The sequence below is a fragment of the Antechinus flavipes genome, chromosome 5 (genome assembly GCF_016432865.1).
Source record: "Antechinus flavipes isolate AdamAnt ecotype Samford, QLD, Australia chromosome 5, AdamAnt_v2, whole genome shotgun sequence".
Classification (NCBI taxonomy): domain Eukaryota; kingdom Metazoa; phylum Chordata; class Mammalia; order Dasyuromorphia; family Dasyuridae; genus Antechinus; species Antechinus flavipes.
Window position 1 is genome coordinate 193345018 of NC_067402.1, and position 24505 is coordinate 193369522.

General features: G+C 33.0%; 1 protein-coding gene across 2 annotated transcripts in view; it reads left to right on the forward strand.

Moving 5' to 3' along the window:
- The window catches only part of C5H12orf4 (chromosome 5 C12orf4 homolog), a 58065-nt gene that overhangs the window by 26325 nt on the left and 7235 nt on the right, over positions 1–24505 (forward strand). For both annotated transcript variants that reach the window (XM_052000467.1, XM_052000468.1), the window contains exons 9-15: positions 1256–1355; positions 1444–1565; positions 7194–7300; positions 7746–7943; positions 12293–12421; positions 17041–17115; positions 20559–20761. In XM_052000467.1, the coding sequence (XP_051856427.1) occupies positions 1256–1355; positions 1444–1565; positions 7194–7300; positions 7746–7943; positions 12293–12421; positions 17041–17115; positions 20559–20761 (934 nt within the window). The remainder of the gene's footprint in view (positions 1–1255; positions 1356–1443; positions 1566–7193; positions 7301–7745; positions 7944–12292; positions 12422–17040; positions 17116–20558; positions 20762–24505) is intronic.

The following is a 24505-nucleotide window of genomic DNA, read 5'->3' on the forward strand; positions in this document are numbered from 1 at the left end:
AAGTAGACATTAATTGGTACTGAAAGTATTTAGAAAGTACAGTAGGATGTATGTGGGTGTGTATATGGGTGTGTATGTGTATGTATGTTTGTGTGAAATAGCATGTCATAGTGAATTGAGGGCTAGCCTTGAAATCAGGAGGACCTTTGTTCAATTTCTACTTCCCATGCATATCAGCTGCCCCACTCTTATTATGTCACATAGTCTCTGCCTTAGTTTCCTCATCTGTAAAATCATGATAATAATAATAGTACCTATCTCCAGGGTTTTCATGAGGATAAAATGAAATAATTTTGTAAAGCACTTTGCAAATTTAAAAATTCTTTGTAAGTATTAACTATTATTGTTATTCTGTTTTCTCTGTCCTTGACTTTTCCATTTTATATGTATTTTTAAAAAATCTTAAGTTCGTTGTGAATTCTCTCCACAATGGATTTGTTTTTCCTGTGTCTTCAGAATTTCATTCTTGAGCATCTACCTTTCCTACAATTTTTCCTTTGAATCCTTTGAAAACTACTTTCTCTAAATTTGTAGTACATGTAAGACTATGCTCAGAGGTTGTGTCTCATTTGAATCCAAGTTCTCTGGCTTACACATTCCTTTGTATCTGATTGATGGTCAAAAAATTCACATTATCTTAAAATAATAAATGTATTTTGAACAAAGATTGCAGGTATGTGCTTCAAGAAATCTGTAGATGTCAAAAGTATTGTGCTTTTGTTAATAAGAATTCTCTAATGCAGTTTTAATCAAAAATCTATTAGATTTGAGTAGTTTCTCTCATATGTTAATTTCAGATACAAATCTCCCTTATAAGCAAAGTTTCTGATAATTTACAGAATTACAGGGTCAGGGGGCAGCTAGATGGAACAGTGGATAGAGCACCAGCCCTGAAGTCAGGAGTACCTGAGTTCAAATTTGGACTTAGACACTTAATAATTCCTGGCTGTGTGACCCTGGGCAAGTCATTTAACCCTAATTGTCTCAGGAAAAAAAAAAAAAAAAAACTACAAGGCTAGTTTTATGCCTTTCCCTGAAAATCTCAAAATGCTTTTTTCTAATAAAATAATTCTTCATCCCTGGGAGGTAAGAGAGTAACAAGTAACCTCATTTTGCTGATAAAGAGATAAGAATAATTGAAATGTCAGTTTGTTGATAGTGGTAAGAAATTGGAACTAAGCCCTTTTATTTCTACACTAGGACTCAGACTAGGTTTGCTACCTCAACTGATTTGTGTGTTCCTCCCTGTTTTCAGGCAAGGTGCAGAAATGGATAAAGTAATGCAAGAACTGGGTAAGTCCCTAACAGATCAGGACGTAAATTCATTGGCAGCTCAGCATTTTGAATCCCAACAGGTAAATAAAAAGGAAGGTTTTTCATTCATGTAATTATATTTTATGTTTCTTTTTAAAATAAAATTAATTATTTTGGATACTGTTTTAGGTCTTAGAGAATAAATGGACCAGTGAGCTAAAACAGTCAACTGCTATCCAAAAACAGGAATATCAGGAATGGGTAATAAAGCTTCACCAAGACCTAAAAAATCCAAACAACAAATCCATCAGGTATTAATTATCTGAAATATTGAGCATTTTTTAATTGTGTTTACTATACTGAGTTTTTAGGGTCTTTTAGAGAAAATATCTTTTTGATTATAGAAATCCCTGAATTAAATGTGGAATTTCAAGGTAATTGAGATTTTTTTTCTTTTTTGTTTGATTTGTGTGATGTGGGATTTGGGGGCTTTGGGGAGTTTTTTTGTTGTTATTGTTGTTTGTTTCTTGGAAAAAAGCTTCAGAAACATTTTAAATCCAAAAACTTTAATACCAGTTGTCTTCCATAGATCATTTTTTCTTTTAAGTTGACTTGTCCCTAAGTTAGTTTAATTATAATACAAATAATATCCTGTGTTACTTCTTGGCCTCAATCTTTTTTTTCTCTTAAGCGATCTTCATTTTTCTTTTTTTTTTAAGCTGCCAAAGCTATTTTCACTTTTTTTTTTTTAAGTTTTCAAGGTACATTGAATTAGATGTTTACTTAAAATGCTATAGAGTAGTGTCTTATTTCTGTGTCCAGACATATATTGTACACATTTAGAAATAATTATGTGCTTCTCGTTCATATAGCCACTTTGTATACAGGTCACTTCTCATTTGAATCTTAAAAGCCTTTGTCTGGTTAAGATTTTTTTCATCTAAAATTGGCCCCTTACCCATGTTTTCATATTTCCATGCAGAACAAAGTCAGGTCATTTGTCACTGATTAGAAGTGAAATGACATCCTTGAGAGTTGCTATTTTGGGATGTAAATCTCATCTCCTATTTAAAGAGCAGTGAGCACCAGGGAGGCAGGGCCTGTCTATCTTACAGGAGAGGCATTGCACACCTATTGTGATATATAGGTTGATATGAAAGATCCTATCACAAAATAGTTTTCCTTTTTAGGTACTATTTCACCCAAAATTTAATTTCTAATATTTTTAAGATGAACTGATTGAATGAATATCATTCATTTGAGTTTAGCATTGTACTTTATGAAGTTCCTATTTTAAAATATTAGTCTCTAAAGGTGTTAAACCTCATTATAAATGTTTATCATTTTGCTATTTTCTGACTGAAGCTCCATATTTGCGACATGTTTTGGTGCTTGAGGGGAAATTGATTGTAAAGGGATACAAGAGTCACTTTCTGTTTTTGCCTAGTGCTGATCCCAACCCAGGAGACAAATTGGTCAAATATACTTTATATTCTATCTATATGTGTTCTGAATAATGGTGATGACTCACTGAGTCTGGTAATGACTCACATTGGAATTGCATATTTCTGAAGCAATAATGAACGCAGTATCTGCATTTAGGCAAGAAATAATTTGACAGATGCACTTAAGGTTGTTACTTCCAATTTAGGAGTTTTTTTCAGATTAAAAACAAACAAATAAAAAGGAGATGGAAGAGGCAATACAATTTATACATCTGATATCAACAATTTTGAAATATATTCATTTTCTAATATTCATTGTTTTAGGGCATAGAGAGTTAACTATATTTATAATAATCATCAGCACCCTTATTATTTCAGCTTAATTTAGAATATTTTTGAGCATTTTCATGCTCATGGCATCTTTTCCTTGTTTTCTAACATTATTAGAAAACATACAGTTGTTGTACCTAAATATTATGTAATTCTGAATAATGACAAAAAATAGAAAGTAAAAATTGGTATTTGAATTGATGAGGCTATTAATACTGTAGTACATCATTTCATCTTAAAGTATATTATGATATAGATATCATATTGTTTTCTTTCTCAAAGGATCTAGGAGTGGCAAGCTACTTCACAAAGTATGAGTCCATATTTTGCCACTTCTCACTCTTATGAGAACTTTACAAAGATCAGGTTGTTGTAAGGGAAGTCTTGTCCAGGATCAGAGAAGTGTTGGCCTCTCTGTATTCTGCTGTAGCCATACCACATGGGAAGCTCTCTTTTCATTTTGGATTTCATTTAGGATTCCCACAAACTCAGTGAAAATCAAATTAATTCTATAAAACTGAGTTTTTGTTAAAATAGTATTATATAAAAAGCAACTCTTTCTAATTAGTAAATAAGTCATTTCATGGTTGTTATTCTCCCTAAACTAATTTGAGAAAAATTAGTGTACTTCCCTTACTGTCAGAGTATAGCAGGTATAGGAATAAAACCCACAGAATCTCAGAATTAGAAACTTAGAGGTGATCTAGACCATCTTGTTCCTGAAAAAGAATCCCTAGCAGTGATCATCCTTCCTTTCAAGAAGAAAGAATCCAGCATGTCCCAAAATATCCCATCTATAGTTAGCATTTTTTTCTTTACATCAAGCTTAAATTTTATCTTTCTGCAGTTTTTCCTCATTGCTCCTGATTTTGCTCTCAGACCAAACTAAACAAGTCTAATTCCTCTTTCATCTGGCTTCATGGTTACTTGTAGATAGATAGCATCTTTTCTTTCTTCTCTTCTCCAGTCTAAATATTCCTCAGTTCCTTTAACTGATCCTCATAAAACTTAATCTGAGATCCCTGCATTATTATCATTGCCTTCCTCTATATACTCTTCAGCATCTTAATGACCTACCCAAAATGAAAATGGTGTTTCCCAAGTATCATGGCTAGAGCAGGGCACAGAGAGACCAGTGTTTATCTGATCCTAGACACAATTTACCTTAATACAACCCAATCCTTGTAAAGCAGTCACATAAGAGTGAGAAGTGACAAGTATGGATTCACACTATGTGAAGTAGCTAACACAGTTAAGGAAATGGAGTTTGAGAATAGTGAAGTGACACAACTGAAGTCACATAGCTAGAGAATATTAAAGGTAGCACTGGAAAACAGGTTTTCAGTCTGCACACCCAGTGCTCAGTGCATTGCTGCATGTTTTTACATTGCTGTTTTTTAAAAATCTACATAGAGACTTCAATCTATATCTAGGTAGTAATGCTAACATATGATTTTGTGAAGTAAGTAGCAATAGATTATCATGTCTTAAACTCAGAGATGGGAAATACTGGTATAAAAATTATTTTTTTAAAGTAGTATTAAAGCTTCATAAAAGCTCATGTTAGATTCTGGCAGATGGGAAATCTGGTTTTTACTTTGATTCTCAATTTCTTTACTCTCTTTACCATCTGCCACACTTATGTTTTTCTCCCCTACACCCAGACAATTTTGTTTCATTTCCACCAAGAGGGTAGTTGTACTGATTTATTTCACTACTCTGTTACTCAGATATTCAGATGGATCTGTGATCTCATTGATTTGGGATTTCCTTCCATTAGTTGTGTTTGCAACCTTTCTGTCTCTATGAGATCTATCCAATGTGTTTCTCTCTTTCTCCTGACATTGAAGGAATACTAATGCAACATCTTGGATTATCATTATCATCCCATCTTCCTTCCATATGATTTTTTTAGTTTCTTTTCCTATCATCCTACTCCTTGATATGACATCTTTTATTCCTTTTCTTCAGTATTTCTTACTAGTGCCTGTGATTTTGCCCTCTTGAGTGATGCTCGTTTTTAGTTTTTTGGAGGCAATTATGGTTCTATATCTCGCTGCCATAGAACAACATTGGCAGAAATATTAGTATTAAAATGTGAACTTTTGCTTCCATGGGAAATTCAGGTTAGTAATGAGGTTTGTAATTTCCCAGAAGCAATTCAGTTTGATTTCCTCTTCCTTACTACTTTCCCTGTTAGTCATTTGTTCTGTCTTTTCCAGGAAAAAGTTTTTCTTCTTAAAGAAAACAAAAGGAAAATAATAATTGAGCATTAAAAAGTATTTTTGCCTTCTGTCTGTAGTTAATTATCATTTTCCCATCTACTCCAATTAAAGGCCCTATCCCTTCTTTTGTTTTCCTCTAGCTTCTTTTACTGCCTTCACCTCCTTCTGAGCTTCAGCATTCTTGACACTGTTTTTACAGGATTGTACCATGCTCTTATGGCCATATATTATCTGTCCTAGCTTCTATCTTTTTTGCATTTCGTTAGAAATTTTGATTGGTTGTTAAGTTTCCTATGCATTTGCATCAGGGATGTCCTCATAATTCTTTTTGTTTGTGATTTCCTCATTGAAATTAGTGGAATTGAATATTTTCATAAACTGTAATTATTTTTATAGTGGATTTTTCAGATATTTATCATTAGTGCTGCAGTAAGTGATAACCAGATAGCTTGTGGATGCTGTTTCTTCTTGCTTCTGAACATCTGTTAAAGCTCACCCTGCCAACTCTTTTCTTTGCTTCTCCATAGAGAACTATTAGCCATTTTGCTAAGCAGCATCTTCTCCTTTTGGTTTCATTTATAGTAAGAATATCAAGATTTACCTGATTGAATTTTTCTAGTAATATGCCTATGTATTTGGTTATTGGATAAATATCTCACATATTGAAATTTTAATTTTATAGTCAAATTTAAATTTATTGATGGTCTGAAAATTGCTTTTTAGAACCCTTTTCCTACTTTCACACCACTGTGAAATCATAGCCTGCATAGGTCAGAGAGCTATTTTAATTTTTTTTTGTTTGCCAAGGCCAACGTATAAGTAAGTGGCCAATTTAAAGATGATATGCTTCTTGCTTATTAATCAGGTTGGTCCTCATAAAGTAAATTCTTGTGTGTGGCCAGGGTTGTTCTCAAAGGTTATCCATCATGATAGACCCTTCTAGAGTTTTCATTGCCCCAGAAAACAAGGTCTTTGAGAATCAAGGGATAGCTCCACACTGTGGGGAGGCATCAGAAAAGCACTTGCTTATTTTGATCAGACAGAATACCTGGCAGGCATGTTCTCATTATATGTAACATCTTTTCTTGTAAGTTTCCTATTTTACATTTTTGGATGGGGATAATGTGGAAATCTTATTTTTCTTGTCTATGCAGATTTGTTACAAGAGTTTTGTCTCCTTTTTTTCTATAAGTTGGAGGCAAAGATTTGAGAGAGAAAAAAGAAAGTGTTTATTAATTGAAAAGAATAAAATTTAAAAAAGAAAAAAGTACATTTTTATAATTTTAAATGTATCATATTTTAAATATATTGAATGAACTCACTAAGAAGCCATGAGTTTTTGCAAGCTATTAGATAATTGTAGTCCTGCACATTTTTAATGAGAATTGCATGGTGTTCATAATAAACCTTAGTAGTCATATTTCATAGTAAGATTCAATTCATAATTCATAGTAAGACTAGTATTGGTTCATTTAAGATATTTGCATATAAAAATATTGAATGTTAAAAATTGTAATTTTTGGATAACTGTAGTCCTGTTTTGTTTGGGCAGATAATATGACTATAAGAGTATGGTATATGTAGTCCTGTGAAAATAGTGTCAAGAATGTGAAAGCTGGGGAAGTTAGGTGGCACAGTGAATAAATCACCAGCCCTGAAGTCAGGAGGACCTGAGTTCAAATCTGGTCTCAGACACTTAACACTTCCTAGCTGTGTGACCCTGGGCAAGTCACTTATCCCCAATTGCCTTGGCCAAAAAAAAAAAAAATACTAAAGCCCAGAAAGAGGTGAAGCTAGTGAAGGAGGCCAAAGGAAGCTTAAGGATTAAGTTGGGGGTCAATTAAATGTTCCTTTCTAGTTGTTCAGTTTTTTCTCATTTCATTTTCAAAAATGCTTTTGTTTAGAATTTACCAATAACATTTTAAAAAACAAATTTCAGTGAAGAAATTAAAGTCCAGCCCAGTCAATTCAGAGAATCTGTAGAAGCAAATGGAAGAATTTATGAAGATCAAAGGAAGTTAGAAGAAAGTTTTACCATTCACTTAGGTAAGTGAATAACTTAATGTAATTATAATTACAATAACTGATTTTTTTGTGTTTTTATAAGAGAAAGAATGCTGGCATGTTTACCCAGAGTATTTTTTTCACTTCCTTTTTTAATACACATTGTCATCATTATAACTTATTATTAGTTATCTAGCATGTAGCATTATTAAACATAAAATTAGCCATTAAAATTAAGATTTATAATACAGACCAAAACTCTTTCATTAGTTTTAACACAAGCTTTATTCTGGGTTTCTCTTATACCACATTATACCACTCCTTATATCACATATTGTGTTCCATATTTGCAGTTACCCTATATATTTTTATCAATGGGTTTGTAGCATCTTTTTCTGTTCTTTGTATGTGGATAAGTTCATGTTTGCTTGTATTTGTCAAGTTCAGGATAAAATTAATCTAAAGTAGGGCTATTTTTTATACCTAGGAGCCCAACTGAAGACCATGCATAATTTGAGATTGCTGAGAGCAGACATGTTAGACTTCTGTAAACACAAACGAAATCATCGGAGTGGTGTAAAACTCCATCGGCTGCAGACAGCACTCTCACTCTACTCAGCGTCTCTCTGTGGTCTGGTTTTATTGGTTGATAATCGCATCAATTCATACAGTGGTATTAAAAGAGGTAAATTAATCCTATTTCATGTAGTTTCATTCTGTTTATTAAATTCCTTTTTATATACCTTTTTTTCAAAAATCTTTTTTTTCATATAACATATCTTAATATACAAAACATTATACCAGGAACTAAAGCATAGTTATTTTGCACAGATTTCATGCTTCTTTATTAATAACTTCCTTTTGATTCTATTTTCTTTTTTCCCTGTCAAAGTTCTGTTATACTTTGATTATATTGCTTGATAATATGTTTGGTTAATAATGAAATTATAATATAATTAACTATAAAAATAGGTACCTTAAGATAATATGGCATATATAAACCTGATCAAAAGAAAGGGTTTGAGATTTGGAATCAGAGAGCATTGATTAGAATCCCAGCCACTTATGTTTTCTAACTATAGGCAAAACAGTTAATCTCTTTGTATCACAGTTTCATCAACTGTAAAATTAGGGTATTAGAAGGAATGATTTCTAAGGTGCTTACCAGCTTTAAATCATCTATGAGGCTATGTAGCAATACCAGGACTAGAAGAGTATAAATGAAACAAATACTAATAGAGAGCTATACTTGAGTAACTATAGTAACCAGTCTTGGTCCTGGAGAATAAACAATGAAACATTCATTCCTTCACTAAGCAGAGAGTGAGGAAATATGTGGCAGTAGATTACATCCATTGCCATACATGATCAGGTCATTTATATATATGTGTGTGTGTGTGTGTGTGTGTGTGTGTGTGTGTGTGTGTGTGTGTGTATATGTGTGTATGTGTGTGTGTGTGTGTGTGTGTGTGTGTGTGTGTGTATTTTTTTTTTAAATGAGGGAAGTTTCATTTCCTTGCTGGAAGAAGGGAAGAAGGTCAAATGATTGAAATGTGAAAACAAAAAGCATCAATAAATATGATTTTAAATAAAGTAATAGGTTTTATCATTTAAGTGATTTACCAAGTATCTGGGAGTAGGATTCAAACTCGTTTATTTTTCTTCTTGTTTCGTTTCAGTTATGTTCAACTCTTTGGGACCTCATTTGGGGTTTTCTTGGCAAAGATTTTGAAATAGATTGCCATTTCCTTCTTCAGCTCATTTGACAGATGAGGAAACTGAGGCAAACAAGATGAAGTGACTTCAGGGTCATGCAGCTGGTAAATGTCAGAGACTAAATTTGAATTCAGGAAGCTAAATCTTCCTGATCCCAGATCCCAGCATTATATCTACTATACTATCTAGCTGCCCAGAACTTACATGTTCTTGATTTCAACTCCAGAAAACTATGTACTACCCTAGAGTAGCAGTTCATTTTTAGTGAGTTAAACTAAACATATCTAAGAGGGTAACTTTGTTAAAGAGCTGTGAAACCTACTAGAATTTATATCCCATTATTAAAAACCTTAATGTACTCTCTCCTACTTTTTTAACTATTTGTAATCATTTAAAGGGTATCAAATTTTTGAATATTTAGAATCATATACAGCTTTTTTCTTTTGATTTTCTTTAACCTTAAATATCTGCTCCTTGAATGTTCATTCCATATATATTATATGTGTATATGTTAGTTCTCTCCTTAGAATATAAAGTCTTTGAGGACAGGAAGCTTCACATTTGCCTTTGAATTTCTAGTGCTTAGTACAGTGCCTAACAAAATTGTAGGCACTTAATGAGTGCTTGTTGATTGACTTGAGGCCCAGGTAGTTTAATCACTGTCCAAGATAAAGCTTAGACAAAGGGTTGGCCATCATATAATGACTTTTTCAGCTACATCATATTAAATCATCTGCATAGGTAGAAGGAACCATCCCTATGGATAAAATCATAGGATTTGTTTTTTGTTTGTTTTTTTTTAACAATTTTTTAAAATTATAAGCTTAAATTCTCCATAAAACATTTTCAGAAATGCAATAGAATACAAAAAGGGAATTGTATATGAAGCCATGATTCTCTTATTTCATACCAACTGCTTTTTAAAAAGTATATAATGCAGTTCTTATGTTACTTTAAAAACTGCCTTGCTTGTCTGTGCTTCTTAACTTCCTTCTCTTTTTTTCTATGCATTTAAAAAATATATATTTCAAGCTTTTTTGAGTAACTCCCCTTTCCCTCCCACCCCCAGTTTAAACCCTTTTAACAAATTAAGTATATTCAATTGAAATGAATCCTTACAGTGGCCATGCCTTGAAATGTTTGTCTCTTTATGAACCTTGAGTCTACCACTTCTCTGGCAGGAGGAGTATGTAGTATCCTCCCCCATAGATCTTCCAGAGACATGATTGATCATTGCATTGATCTGAGTTCTTAAGTCTTTCAGAAGTATGTTTCCTTATAATCTTCTTATCCTATGTAAATTGTTTTCCTGGTTTTGACATCACTTTCTGTCAGTTCATACTATCCAGGATTCTCTAAAATTATCTATTTCATCATTTTTTACAAATAATTATAATAATTCATTAAATTCAATCTTTCCCCCAAATGATAGGAAGTTCCAGTTCTTTTCTTTTTCCCCCTCCATTCCTATTTCTAGACAAGGAAGTTTATTTTGCTTGTAGTCATCAAAATCCATCATTTTCTTCTTTTTAGAAATTGAAAACAAATTAATTCCTATTCTAACAGAGTCAGCCTACCTTTTTCTTTTTTTGTAAATAAGTTTTTACTGATGTTTTCCGATGCTTATATCAGCATGTTCCCTGCGCTTTCTAAACTCCCAGAAAGCTATCCCATATAACAAATAAAAAGTTATTTTTTTAAAGGAGGGGAAAGTTACCACAGTTCATCAGTATATTGAAAGAGTTCAAAAACATGTGAATGTGTAGCACTTATGGATCTCCCTCTTCCATAAAGTATTAGGTTGGGGATATATTCTCATATCTTTATTTGAGTCCCCCTTCCATCATCTTTTTGAAATATTTCCCTCCTGGTATTATCTTTCCTCTTAACTACACCCCTCTCCTTGCTTGTTACCCACTAAATTTGTTACATTTCTGTTTCATTCTGTTTATGTATGTGTTCCACTCCCCATTGTCTTTTTCAAATAAGAGTGAAGTTCATCTGCCACCTATCCTCTCTATCCTTCCTCCAAGTTTATATGCTCCTTTTCCCAAGCATCTCAATTGTAAATAATAAGTTATATTCCTTTTTCCCTCCTTTCTATGCCATTGTATTCCTTTTCCTTTTCCTTCTTTCTTGTCTCTTAAAACTCCAGCAATAGAACTAATCCATACCCAGTGTTCTATTTTTTTTAATTTGATTCTCTCAGAAGCTTTTAAAGACATTAAGGTTTTGAAGGGACACTTGTATCTTCTCCTGTTAGAATCTCAGCACTATATCATCATAATGACCCTTCAGATTGCTCAAATTTATCTTTCTAGGTTTCTTTTGAATCTTATGTTTGCATTTCACAGTTCTTGCTTGGTTCTGGTCTTTTGAATAGAAATGCTCAAAAGTCCCCTATTACACTTGAGACAACTGGTAGCACAGTGAGCAGAACAGTTGATCCAGAATCAGAAAGATTTAAGTCCAAATTTAGCCTACCTGTATGGCCCTGGGCAAGTAACTTAAACTGTTTGCCTCAATTTCTTCAACTGTAAAATGGGAATAATAATAGCACTTACTTTACAAGAATTGTTAAAATCAAATGAGATGATATTTCCTTATTTTTTTAAAAAAGCTATTTGCCCAGTACCTTGTGTGTATTAGTACTCTCCATTAAAGGTCCCTTTTTTCCTTAGGATTGAACTTCATTTTACCTAAGTTATTCTTAATTGTAAGCTTATATCTTTTGCTTTGTGCAATATTGTATTTCAAGGTCTCCTCTAACTTAATAGTACAAATTTCCAGGTCTTGCATATGTGTGAACTGGTTTTGTTTTGTTTTGTTTGTACTCCTTGAAAAGTAGAAGAGACCAAAGAGGAATGAATAAATTTATAAAGTTCTGGTGCTAGCTTTGCTGTTGGTCCCCTTTCCTCCTCCTTATTGGAAGTCCTATTGGACTTCTTGTTGGCTTTTGACGTTCTATAGTAGAAAAAGTTACTATCATTTCTCATTAGATTTCCTGATCATTATTTGGACTAATGTTATCTCAAGTTTTTATTGGAATAAATATGTGAGAATTGTACTATCTCCATTAAGGCAGCCCTCTTGGCCAGAAGTCAAAATCTTAGACTTTTGAAGTACTTAATTTCATATATTAATTGAAGATGAAAGTATGAGAGATGGATTATAAATCTTTTATTTGTGTGTGTGTGTGTGTGTGTGTGTGTGTGTGTGTGTGTGTGTTGCCATGGATACTAGAATGGTCTATAAGTAAAAGCCCAAGATTCAACAACTTGAATTTTAAATTTATGTGTAAGTTTTTGTGTCTCTTAGATTTTGCCACAGTTTGTCAAGAATGCACTGACTTTCATTTCCCTCGGATTGAAGAGCAATTGGAAATTGTCCAACAGGTAGTACTTTATGCTCGAACTCAACGGAGGAGTAAATTGAAAGAACCAAATGGTCAGTAAAACAAAAAACTTTTTTTTTTTTTTAAGGTTCACCAAAAAAATTTAAATTTCATTTATTCTCATTGATCATTAGTAACATTACTAACTATATAGTAACATTATCTAACTATATCTTACTTGGTAAATTCTAATTCAGAAATTTTCTTAATATTTCTTTCAAAATATGCTTTATTCTTAATCCACTTCAATAGTAGTACTTAGGTCACCATGCTTTGAATGATGATTAATAATGATGAGACACCTTAAATTTTCTGACATATGTATGCTAATTTTTTTCTTTTGGTCCCAAGTTTTTAAAAATTTGTTTTATAACTAGTATAGAATTGAACAAAATGGACATTAAACAAAGGTTGTTGCTTCATTGATTCAGTTTCTTTAATTATAAAATATGTATAATTTTGCGTAAGATTTTGCTTATTTGTATTATGTGTGCTATTTCAGATCCACAAGTAGAATAAAAGCTCTAATTTTAGAAAAAAAATCATTTTGTCCCGTTCACACTTTTAAAAAGCATTAAAGTAACATTATTTCAGCTCCTTTCCCTCCTCTATTTAATGTTTAATAAAATCCTGTGACACAAAGCTGTAAGTTCTTGGTCATGCTGATTATGCATTATTTCCTTGAGATTCTATGCCCTATTTAATTTTTTTGTTGTTATTTTACTCTCTACACTCAAGACAAGTGTCTTTGCAATTTATTTTCTAAACACTTTATAAATAATATTGGGGGAAAGAGGACCAAGAAATAAATGCTCTTCATTGTATAAATGAATGAATTTTTCCTTCTTTCTCCTTAGGCACTATGATCACAAAATATTGGTAAAAACATAAATCTAAAAAATTACCCTGGCATGGATTCTGTCAATATAAAGTAATTATTAAATAAAAATTAAAAAAAGAAAAAACATAAGTCTACTCTGATCAAATTTCAGAGCCCTTTACTCTGTTCTTGTTTGGATAAAAAAAAAAAAAAAGCCCTTAATTTTAAAAATCTTTAAGAATTAATATAGTTTGTTTTCCATCCATCATGCAGAGTCTGTTTATACTGCTATCATCCACAACAATAAATATAGTAAAATAAAACAGTATCAAAGAGTTATTATAACTGATAGGCAGTACCTGTAATTTTACTCAATTTGCTTTTTTATTTGTTAAAAGAAAAAGAAAATGAGTGTTTTCTAAGTTAATATAAGTTTTGTCCAGTGTTTTTAAACTATTTTGTTGCCATTTAAAGTTATATTGACTTATATAGGTAAAATAATTGTATATATTGTTCTTTTCATTCTGTTTTGTTTATTTGAAATTACTTCTTTCAAGTCTCCTAATTTTTTTTAACATCTTCATAAATTAATGCCAAGGTAGACACAAACCCCCTGTTTTGGCCACAAAATGTAAGTGTAAATGTTGCTTTTACACACTTTTGATACATGAATGTCACATGTCTCATGTACACTTGCCTTTCTTTTTACATATTATGCACTATTATAGTATTATATGCTTTAGGCATAGGATTGCAGTAATTACTCTAGTCTGTATGTAATTTCAGTAATTTATTACTGTTTATAAAATTACTTACTTGGTAGATAAGCAGAATGCTTGGCAAATTATAAAATTAACCCACTGAATCTGCTTCCAAGCGTAAAAGATTCTTTTTTATGGTTATAGTTTTTTTTTAAAGAATCACAAGTAAAAATAAATTTTTCTACTTTTTTACTTTATGGATGAACTTCCTTTGCATTTCTAATATGAGTCAGAGCAGTGATATTCATGTTCACCTAGTTAATATAGCTAATTTCTCTCACTCTATATCCTTCATCTGTAAAATGAGTCAGTTGGGCTAAATGAGCTCCAAATCCTATGAAAACGCTATAATTTAAGTGACTTGCCACAAATGACAAGTAGAGAAATCAGGGTTGAAATCCAAGTTTTCTGATTTGTTTGCTGAATTCCTACCATAGTACATATCAAATGGCATCTCTTCTAGGAAGCTCCCTTTTATTCTTCTAGTTAACAATCTAGTCTGACCTAGATCTTCACATATAATTGAGTATTTATTACAATTGAATTTTTTCTCATTTACCAAGAGCCTAAAAGGTAAACTAATTAAGCAGTCTTGGGGCTTGCTGTGGGCATTCTGTGAAACATGTTTCAGGACAGAGCTGACCACATGAAGAAAATGGAAGAGAATTTATCTACCACAAATCTGACTAACATTCCCTAATACAGGCTTCCCTCTTCTCCACACATCCTCTTGTTTTACTTATACACATTCTAGAAATGATAAGGACATGAATACTGGGGCCTCTACAGGTGTGGAAGAGTTTGAGAGAATTTTGACTATGTTGACAAGACTGTATATGTGCCGCAAATGACAGGAAGTTTGCAAACCACAGGCAGTGCATGTACATCATGATGTTATTTTGTTCTTGTTCAAGCAACTACTTTTGTGGTTTGAGTGAGTCAGTAAAACAAGTAGGGTTATAAAAGTCCACTTTCCTAAAGGAACCCCACATGTTGTTACAGAAGAGTCTTTTAAAAATACTCTCATGGATAGATTTGACATAGATAGACCAATGTTTTCAGAATAGCACTTTGGAAGCTGTGTTTCAGATGGTCTGGTGGTTGTGTTTTCAAAAGAAATAAAGAAATTAGGAAGAGGGCTGAGTTTGGGAGAGACGAATTCTTTTGAGACATTTAAATTTTAGATTCCTATAGGATATGCAGTAGGAAATAACTGGTAGACAATTATTAATACAAAATTTTCAGGAGAAAAAGTAGGACTGGACAGATACATCTGGAAGTTATCTGCAGAGAAATGATTGTTTTATTTATTGATCTCACTGAGAAAAAAGGTGTTGAGAGAAAAGACATCCCAAGAGAGATCCATAGAATATATAAAGAACACAGGGTATAGATAATGATTTAGCAAAGGAAACTGAGGAGGAATAAGCAGTAGAAGAACTAGGAGAGATCATTTCCATGAAAATACAAAGAAGAAACATTATCTCAAAGAAGGAATACTCAACAATATCATATGCTTCAGAGGTTAAATTTGAGAACTGAGAAGGAGTCATTGGATTTGGTAATTAAGAGATCATCTGTAGTTTAAAGAGAATGATGAGGTTAGATCCTACATTACAAGATGTTGCAAAATGAGTAAAAGGAGAGATAAGAATAGACAACAAGCAGATGATTTTTTTCGTAGGCATTTGGTTATGAATGAGAAGATAAAGAGGACAGTAACTTAATAGAATCATAGGTTCAAATGAAGGATTTTTTCTTTTAAGAATGGGGAGACCTAAACATCTTTACAGGTAACCCCAAAGGAGCCAGTAGAGAGAAAGAGAGATAAGTAATCAGTTTTATTTTTACTTTGCAAATGCAAATTTTCAAATATATGAATGGCAAAATATATGATAGACAAAATCATAGGATCATGGATCTAGTGCTAGAAGGGCTCTCAGAGGTATCTGATCCAACTTCCTGATTTTATGAAAAACAAGGACAATCCATCTCCTTCTCTCAACCTAAATGTCCTAATTCCTTTCAAAAACTATCATAGATTAAACAAAACCAAATTAAAAAAAAAGAAAAGAATTGCATGTAACTATACCATTACTGGTGAAAGAAATAAAGACTATCTATATTACTTTTAAAAAGGCCATAAGGAGAGGTGAAGGAAAATTGCTTCTCCTCTACTAACTGGGGTGCCGGGCAAGTCTCTTAACTTCTGGAGGTTTGTCTAGGGACAGATACACTTTGGGAAAGTAAAGGAAGTTTCCTACTCAAGAGTTCCTTACTCCAGGGAAATCGCAGATCAGGTACCAAAAAAGTTCCCATATCCAATGTATATGTTTTGTTTTTCTTCATAAATAGATTTGAGAATCATTTTTATAAAGATAACATTTGAACCTTGAACAAGATCTCTGAGAGTGTACAAAGAAGAGAAGAAAATTACGAACAGTGTTGGGGATATCTATGCTTAGTGAAAGTTGCATTGGGCTCAAATAATGAAGGAAGAAAAATAAAGGAATAGGGAGAAGAAACAGGAGAGTAAAGTCCCCAGAAACCAATGGAGGAGAAAGTGTGTGAGAAGATAAGTTGGTCGGGAGAGATCAGGAGAGAAGGAGATTGAGATGCAGGAGTTAAGTGTATTTTGTTGGCATTTGAGAGGGCAGAATGACAGGATTAAAAGATGGGCACAGGAGATTGGGAAGTGATGGAACAATTAAGAAGCTGCATTTTACAAGGGAATAGGATGATAGATTTAAAGCTGGCAAGGACCTTAGGACTTCTTAAGTTTACCCTCTTTCATTTACAAAGGAGACTAAGGCCCCGAGGGGTTTCAGAACTAGAATTCAAAACCAGACCTTCTGATACCTGGTCAGCTTCCACTACATCACACACTTCCTGTGATCTTGAGCAAGTTTTGCCACTTCTGGAGTTTGTTTCTTCTTCTGAAATAGATAACTGGTCTACACAGATCTTATGTTATATAACTTTAACACATATTCACACATACATATGATGTCTTAGACTATTAAAAAAAAAGACTGTATAAATATGAGATATTGATTGTAGTAGTGAGGATATTTTCCCATTCTATGTACAGATTCAGGAAACCGGAATGGAGGAAATGATGATAAGACTAAGAATATTGAACGAAACTATTCAAATATTTTACCTGGTGAGTACTATTATTACATTCAATTGCATTGAAATAATAGATTTGAAATATAGCTTTTTTATACTATAATTTAGGACTGTCTATCAGTCAAAATATTTTGGTTTAAATAACAATTTCACAGAAAAATATGCTGCCTCAGTTATTTTCTTGATTCCAAAGGAGAAAGTTGTCATTTAGTTATATAGGTATTATCATTTTCAACTTAAGATTTCCTTTTTATTCATTGTTTTTTTAGTTTCTCAGAAAGATGAGCCAAGCAATATTTACTCTTTCTGATACAGACAGGAGAATTGAACTTCTAGAACATGAGTCATCTGATTTAGAATCTGTTTTATTTTCATTTCCCAACAGATTATCTTACTTCCCCTTCTTTCATTTCCTGTAGTGTTCTTGGATGTTTATTCATCCTTTTACCAACTGGAAATTTAGAGTCTCCTATTTCTCATCCTGGCTTAACTCACTTGATCTCAGCAAGAGTGTGCTACAATTTTCTTATTTATAAAATTTTACCAGCAAGGCCTTATTAAGCATTTTGTGATTGGAAAAATTTTTATTGAATTGTGAACTTGATAATATTCAAATATCACAAAGCCAATACAGTAGTAATAGAATTTTAGAAAAAGAAACTAGGGACCATCCAATCCAAAATAGAACAGGCAAAATGCTTAAATTCTTTACTATAGACTATTCTATCCTTTGTACCCTCAGTGATTTAGAGGTCAGAGACAAGAAATTAGAGAAAAAGAAAAGAGGTGGGGGCAGGAAAACAAGATGCCTGGGTGGGGAGGGTAGTGGGGAGAGACAATTTCTAAAAGCTAATAGATTTTAATAAGTTAGGACCTTTTAGTAATAAATTTTATAAGCTAGTAAAAATTTAATGTGAATTACTAGATTTAAAAATCTGATCTAGTTTGACCCTTTCCCCACTCCCTTATTTATTAACAAATGAAGAAACTAAAGCCTAGATTCTCTATGATACTGCTGGAGTTTATAATAGGACCAGTCTCCTGAAGGCTTGTCCATTCTTTTCCTGGTTAATTAGTTTCATTACAGTCACCTCTTAAAAGTAGATTTTTCTGCATGTCAATCATATTACATTTTAATGTGCTCTTCTTGACAGTCCAGCTGGTTAACTTGTGGTTGTCAGGCTTCAAATTTCCTTCCACCTTCAGATCTGGTACCTTGGTGGATAATGTTAGAAGCAGCATTACATCATCTCATGCTGTTTCCTCCACCTTGTGGAACAGGAAGCTATCTTTCACTCCATCTAAAAATACCTTCATTGAGACAAGGTTCATCATATTCCTTTCCATCAGCTCCATAATTAAAATCTTCCATATTTTGTGGCTTTCTTAAATTGTGCTAGTCTTGTTATCTGTTCCGGAGGCACTGACGTCTGAGATTTTTTTGTTTTTAACTTTACTCTTTTGTTGTATCAGTTTCCTTCCTTGAACTCCTTGCTCTTTTTGGGCAAAACTTGTTAAGTGGCTGGTTATTGCTTTTGAACCAGGATATTATTGTAGGTCCATATTATGGAAAATAATATTATAAACTATTAAATAATATCTTAGCTCATAGTAAATCAGTCCCAAGGGAACTGTACTTTCATATTACAAGATTCATATTTGAAAAGAATTTATTTATGAAAACTATCAATAGCTTATATTTCTATGTGTTCCTCTATATTACTTAAATGGTACTTTGCATTGGTAGGAACCCAATGAATGTTTAATTTAATATTGACAGGTAAGTTGTTCCTATTTTATTGAAAAGGAAAATGAGACTAATAGAAAAGTTCCTTATATCATCCATGTCAGAAGCAGTACTGGAACAAGCATTAACTACAATTGATTCTGGAATCTTTTAAGTCATTTTGCCTTTCAGGTGGACTTTGATTGTTGTTTGACCTGCAGATATGTTAGCAAAGAATATAAGAGTTCTTTGAATGCATCAATGAAGGTAGAATGAAGTCTGTTGAGAAACTACATTATTTCAGTCATTCCACTAGAGCTGTAGTGGACCATCTGTGTCATGAGTAACATCGTCAGAGTGATGATGAATGTTTACAGCATGTTTTTCTTGGAACATTCCTTGATTAGGTAACACAACAAATTTATATATTTTGCAGATCAGTAAACCTGGACAGAGAGAGGTTAAATGATTTGCCATGGACCATACAAGTATAAGTATTAGGCCTATGATTTGTACTTAATCCTTCTGATTTGAAAAGAAGTGTTATTTAACTCTGCTACCCCAATGTCGAAATGAACTGAATGAGCCCAAATTATAAATGTCATATTAGAATTCTTCACCATGCTATCCTCTTTGTTGATATCTTCTCTTTTCCCTTCACCTTATTTTCTTCTGTTCCTTTTTTATTTTCTTCATAGCTTCTTTTTTTCTTTTTATTTCACCTTTGTCTCAGGTCAACAGTGATACCTTTGAATATCCATTGAGGATATTTAGGGCTAAAGATTGTTGTATATCTCTTAGTGTGTTAGAAATGTAGATTTGTTAAACAGAACCCTAGGGACCTGGAAAAAAATTAGTGCACATTTGGAAAATGAACATTTTATTCCTTTTTCACTAATTAAATCAGATACAGTGATGAGTCCATGTAAAGTATAAATTGATTATTATTCTCACGCATCTGCCCCTCTTGCCAACTTTTTCTTCACCCACCTAGACAGTGTGAGCCATGGAAGTGATGCAGGAATTAGGGAGAAGTTCTGGTTTTTTGTTTTTCAATTAACAAAAATTTTTTTCTCTCCTGCCCTCCCCCAAAAAAAGAAAATCAAAAAACCTTTTAATAAATATGCATAGTTAAGTGAAAAAAATTCATATTCAAAAGTATTTTATCTGTTTCTACATTTTGAATCCATTCATCATCATTATTAGCAAATATTTAGCATACTTCATCATCAGTCTTGTAGAATTATGATTGATCACTGAGTTGATCAGAGTTCTTAAGTTTTCTGTATTTGTTTATTATGTTGTATGATGAAGAATACAGTGTTTTCCTGGTTCTGTTCACTATATGATATTTCATACAAGTCTTCCCAGGTTTCTCTAAAACTGTCCTTTTTGTTGTTACTTATAATAGAAAAATATTCCAGGATATTCTTATGCCGAAATTTGTTCAACCATTCCACACTTGATAGACAATCCTTGAGTTTCCAGTTCTTTGCCACTATAAACATATTTTTACTTTTGATCTTTTTCTTCTTTTCTTTTATCTCTGAAGAATAAATCCAATTAGTGATGTCGCCAAGAGTTCATAGCATTTTGACTTCCCATAGAAACCTACACCACACATGATTTAATAACATTGATTCAACTATAACATTCATAACTTACTGGTTATATCTATTAGTCCATTACATTGGATGTAATTGAGAGTGATGTGTTCATTTGAAAAATACAGTGATGTCTCTTGTTTGCAGGAGAATTTTATATTACCCGTCATTCCAATCTCTCTGAAATCCATGTGGCTTTCCATCTCTGTGTGGATGATAATGTGAGATCTGGTAACATCACAGCTCGTGATCCTGCCATAATGGGCCTCCGAAATATTTTAAAAGTTTGCTGCACTCATGACATCACAACAATTAGCATTCCTCTCTTGCTGGTACATGATATGTCAGAGGTAAGCTGGTAACATATAACAAACTGCATTATTGACAGTGTTGGACTGTGACATAGAAAAATTCAAAATTTGAATAATTTACAATCATTTATATTTAACTTTGAAATAGATTAGATGATTTCTTTTTTTCCCCCTTTTTCTTTGTTTTTAGTAGTAGCAGACTTACTTTCTGAATTATTTCACTTCTTATTTAAATTAGCTTATATTATCTCAGCACACACACAAATTGGTGGTGGAGATCTGTAACTCTAGCCTGGCAAGTAACTTAAGCTTAATGCCTCAGTCCAGTCTCTAAGACTATAAATATTGGGGCAGCTGCTAATGGGCATTGTTGACAATAGGAGTTTCTATACTAACATGATCCCCCGTACTGATGAAATCATGGATCTTAAACCAAAAGCACACTGTATACAGAATTACTATTGCGGGTCCTGTCTTCTCCAGGATGACAGCTTGGTCCATTACCTATCCTGGATCTATCATGGATTCCAACATTCTTTGTTCTATTCAGTTTCCTGAAGATTCTAGATTTAGAGACCAGTTTTCTAACTACTTCATGCTATCTCTTCCCCTTAATTTTAGGTGGAAGTGAGGGAGAGAGGGAAAGAAAAAAGGGAAAGACAGAAGTCCTACATCTAATAGGTTGGAAATTGGGAGAAGAAAATGTGTTTATTAATAAATAGGAAAATTTTGTGTCAATGCTACATTTTACAATAGTGTGAAAAGAGAGAGCAACCTTTTAAAAAATTTTATAAAGCTTGACCTGTTTAAGAATAGGTATTATGTAGTTTTTACATGGGACATAATTTGAAACAGATTGTAGCTGCATTAAGGATAGTGCACTGTTAGTGACTGGACTTAAGAGTCAGAAAGACCCCAGTTTAAATCCAGCCTTGGGCATTTACGAGAGCTATGACTGAACAGTTATTTAACTTTTTAGTCTCAATTTCCTGTCTATAAACTAAAACTAATAGGGCCCTACTTCCCAAATTTACTGTGTGGTTCAGATGAGATTATTTATTTAGTTCTACATAAGCATTATTATTATAGTAAAGGATTATTAGTACTGTTCAATATATGTTTTTAAGTGACTTGTACCACCTAATTCTTTGAGCTTTTAACCAGATTCCATTAATTTTCCTTTTCGTCACTTTTGTACCTAGGCCACACAAAGCAAAGGTATCAGTTTAGATCAGGTTACAGATTTGTTTTTCATAGTTCTCTTCTCCCTTCCCCCCATTTTTCCCCACAGTAATTCCTTTATGAACTCTCACTTCCAGCAATGAAATCCTCAATTACTCAATTCTCAATGAACTTGTTGCCATTTTTGAGTTACAGCCACTCATCCATCTGTAAGAGTATTTGGAGAATAAAGTAACAAAGAAAGTTTATGATGAATGATGGTCACAAGGAAACTTACAAACATTTCTGCAGCTGTGGTCCTGGTTAACCCAGTTTATAAAAATGGTTATATGTAGGTGGAAAACAACCTCAAAAACAATGTTTCCAAAAGTCACTCAGTTCAGATTAACTTCCAGACATCTGATACTGTTAGCATTCCCTCTCCCACAATGGGTTACAAAAGTTGCATGTTTTAAATTAGGACAGCCAGCTGCAGAACATTAAACTGGTTTCCAAAGCATTCAATTTAATTCACATAAGTATATTGAGCCTTGATTCTCCAGTTGTATTTAAGCCTCCCATCCAGGTCATGAAGTTTATCCTGCAAACCTAAAAAATCAGTCAAATGGCTATAAAGGTAATTGTAGTTAGCTTCCTATGGAAAGCTCCTAAATTGCTTTACAGTTTGCCATAATACTGATACACAGAGATGACAAATACCCAAATCCAGATTTTCTCCTTCATGTCATAATAATTTTTGTCTTACCAGGAGTAGCAATTTCACATTTTTCCACATTAAAAATAAGGGTGAATATTGAATATAGATCCATTATTGCTGTGAATCCAGACTTGGGTCTGGGCCTAAATTCCGTCCTATATAACATAAGCAGCTGTGAATTGCCATGTTCTGTGTGTTCGGGTAAAATATTGGATGAAATTGAATATATCAAAAATAAAAAAACAGTACAAAGAAAAAAAAAGAAAAGGAAAGAAAATACATATTTATTTAATCAAATCAAACATTTGTCCCCAAGAAGAAAAATGAGCTATCAATTTTGGCTCTTTAATCGAAACATAAGCGAGTGCAAGGGATAATGTTGTAAAAAATTACCCTGGCATGGATTCTGTCAATATAAAGTTATTATTAAATAAAATTAAATTAAAAAAAATTTTTGGCTCTTTGATCTGAGAATTCTGTTACATATAATCATTGATATCAGCTTTAAATTTTTAGGAAATAGGAGATGGAACCAGGAGTCAAGACTGCTGAGATGCTATTATCATACTCTATTCTTCCTTTATGGTTTATTGTTAAATGATTGAGTAATTTTATCACTCCAGTGTCCACTCAGGCAACAAACATTTATTAAGTACCTGTTTAATAAAGAAATGTAGTGAAGTGCTAGAAATGTAGCCTATAGCACTTGGAAACAGATTGAAAGCTGACACTTAGATTGTGGGTCTGGGTGATTAGGAAATTTATGGTACCCTCAACACTAAGAAAGAAGTTAGGAAGAGGGAGGAAAGATAAACAGTTCACTTTTAGACATAGTAAATTATCTATTTCAAGTTGTCCAATAGATAACTTGGAAATGCTGCTCTAGAGGTCAGGAGAGAAATTCAAGGCTAAACAAACAGATCTGAAAACCATCTGTGAAGGAAGAGAATCTTTGTGACCAGCCCCCCACAATATGGTAGTGAGATTGAATGGAAACAGTGTTTCAATAAATTAGCAAGAATGCTTGAGGAATACAAGATGGCAACAGAAATTCTCCAGATCATCCATATTCTGAGTGATCAGCTAAAAGAATCATTGGAAGGTCCACTTTATGCAGTATGCCATCAAACACTAAAATCACTTGTAAATTGAAACTTTTTTTCCCATGAAGATCCAACATTACTTTAATTAGAAGAGCCAGTCTAGGTGACAGAAAGGAGTCTAAATCATGCCATTGAGCATTTGTCCTGTATAATTAAGATCACCGGTAAGGTTTAAACCCAAAGTCAGCATGCTTGAAGGCTGCAGATTGTGCACCAGGCACCCATGGCATGCTGACAATGCTTCATCCTCCAGGCTCTTTCCAAGGAGACATTTCCCCAGTCCATCTTGTGTTTTTTCTTTCCCAAGTACATTTGTAGGACAAACATGTTTAAAAAGAAATTCAAGTCCAGAGCACATAAGGAAATCAAATAATGAAAGATATAGCCATCATAGAGTAGAAAGGACCCCTGGAGATAAAGTTAGAAGATTGGGTTCAAATTCTGTCTTTCTTGCTCTGTGGCTTTGGCCATGACATTACCCCCTCTGGACTTGGATTCCATCTCAAAAATGAAAAAGTCAGACTAGATGGCTCCCAAACTCCCTTCCCTTTGGCACTATTCTAAATGAAGTCTGATCTGGAAAGTTCCAGGAGACTTGAAATAGGCAAACATCCCAATTTTCCAAAAGGAAAAGAATGTGGATTCCACAGACTGACTCAATCAATGAGTCTGACATTTCCCCTTGGTAACAGTTCTAAAAGAGAATTAAGAGCTTAAAAATTGAGCACTTAAAAAGAAATCAGTGAGCAGCAGGAATCACCATGTCACTTTAAACTAACCTCATTCACTTTTTTAATGGAG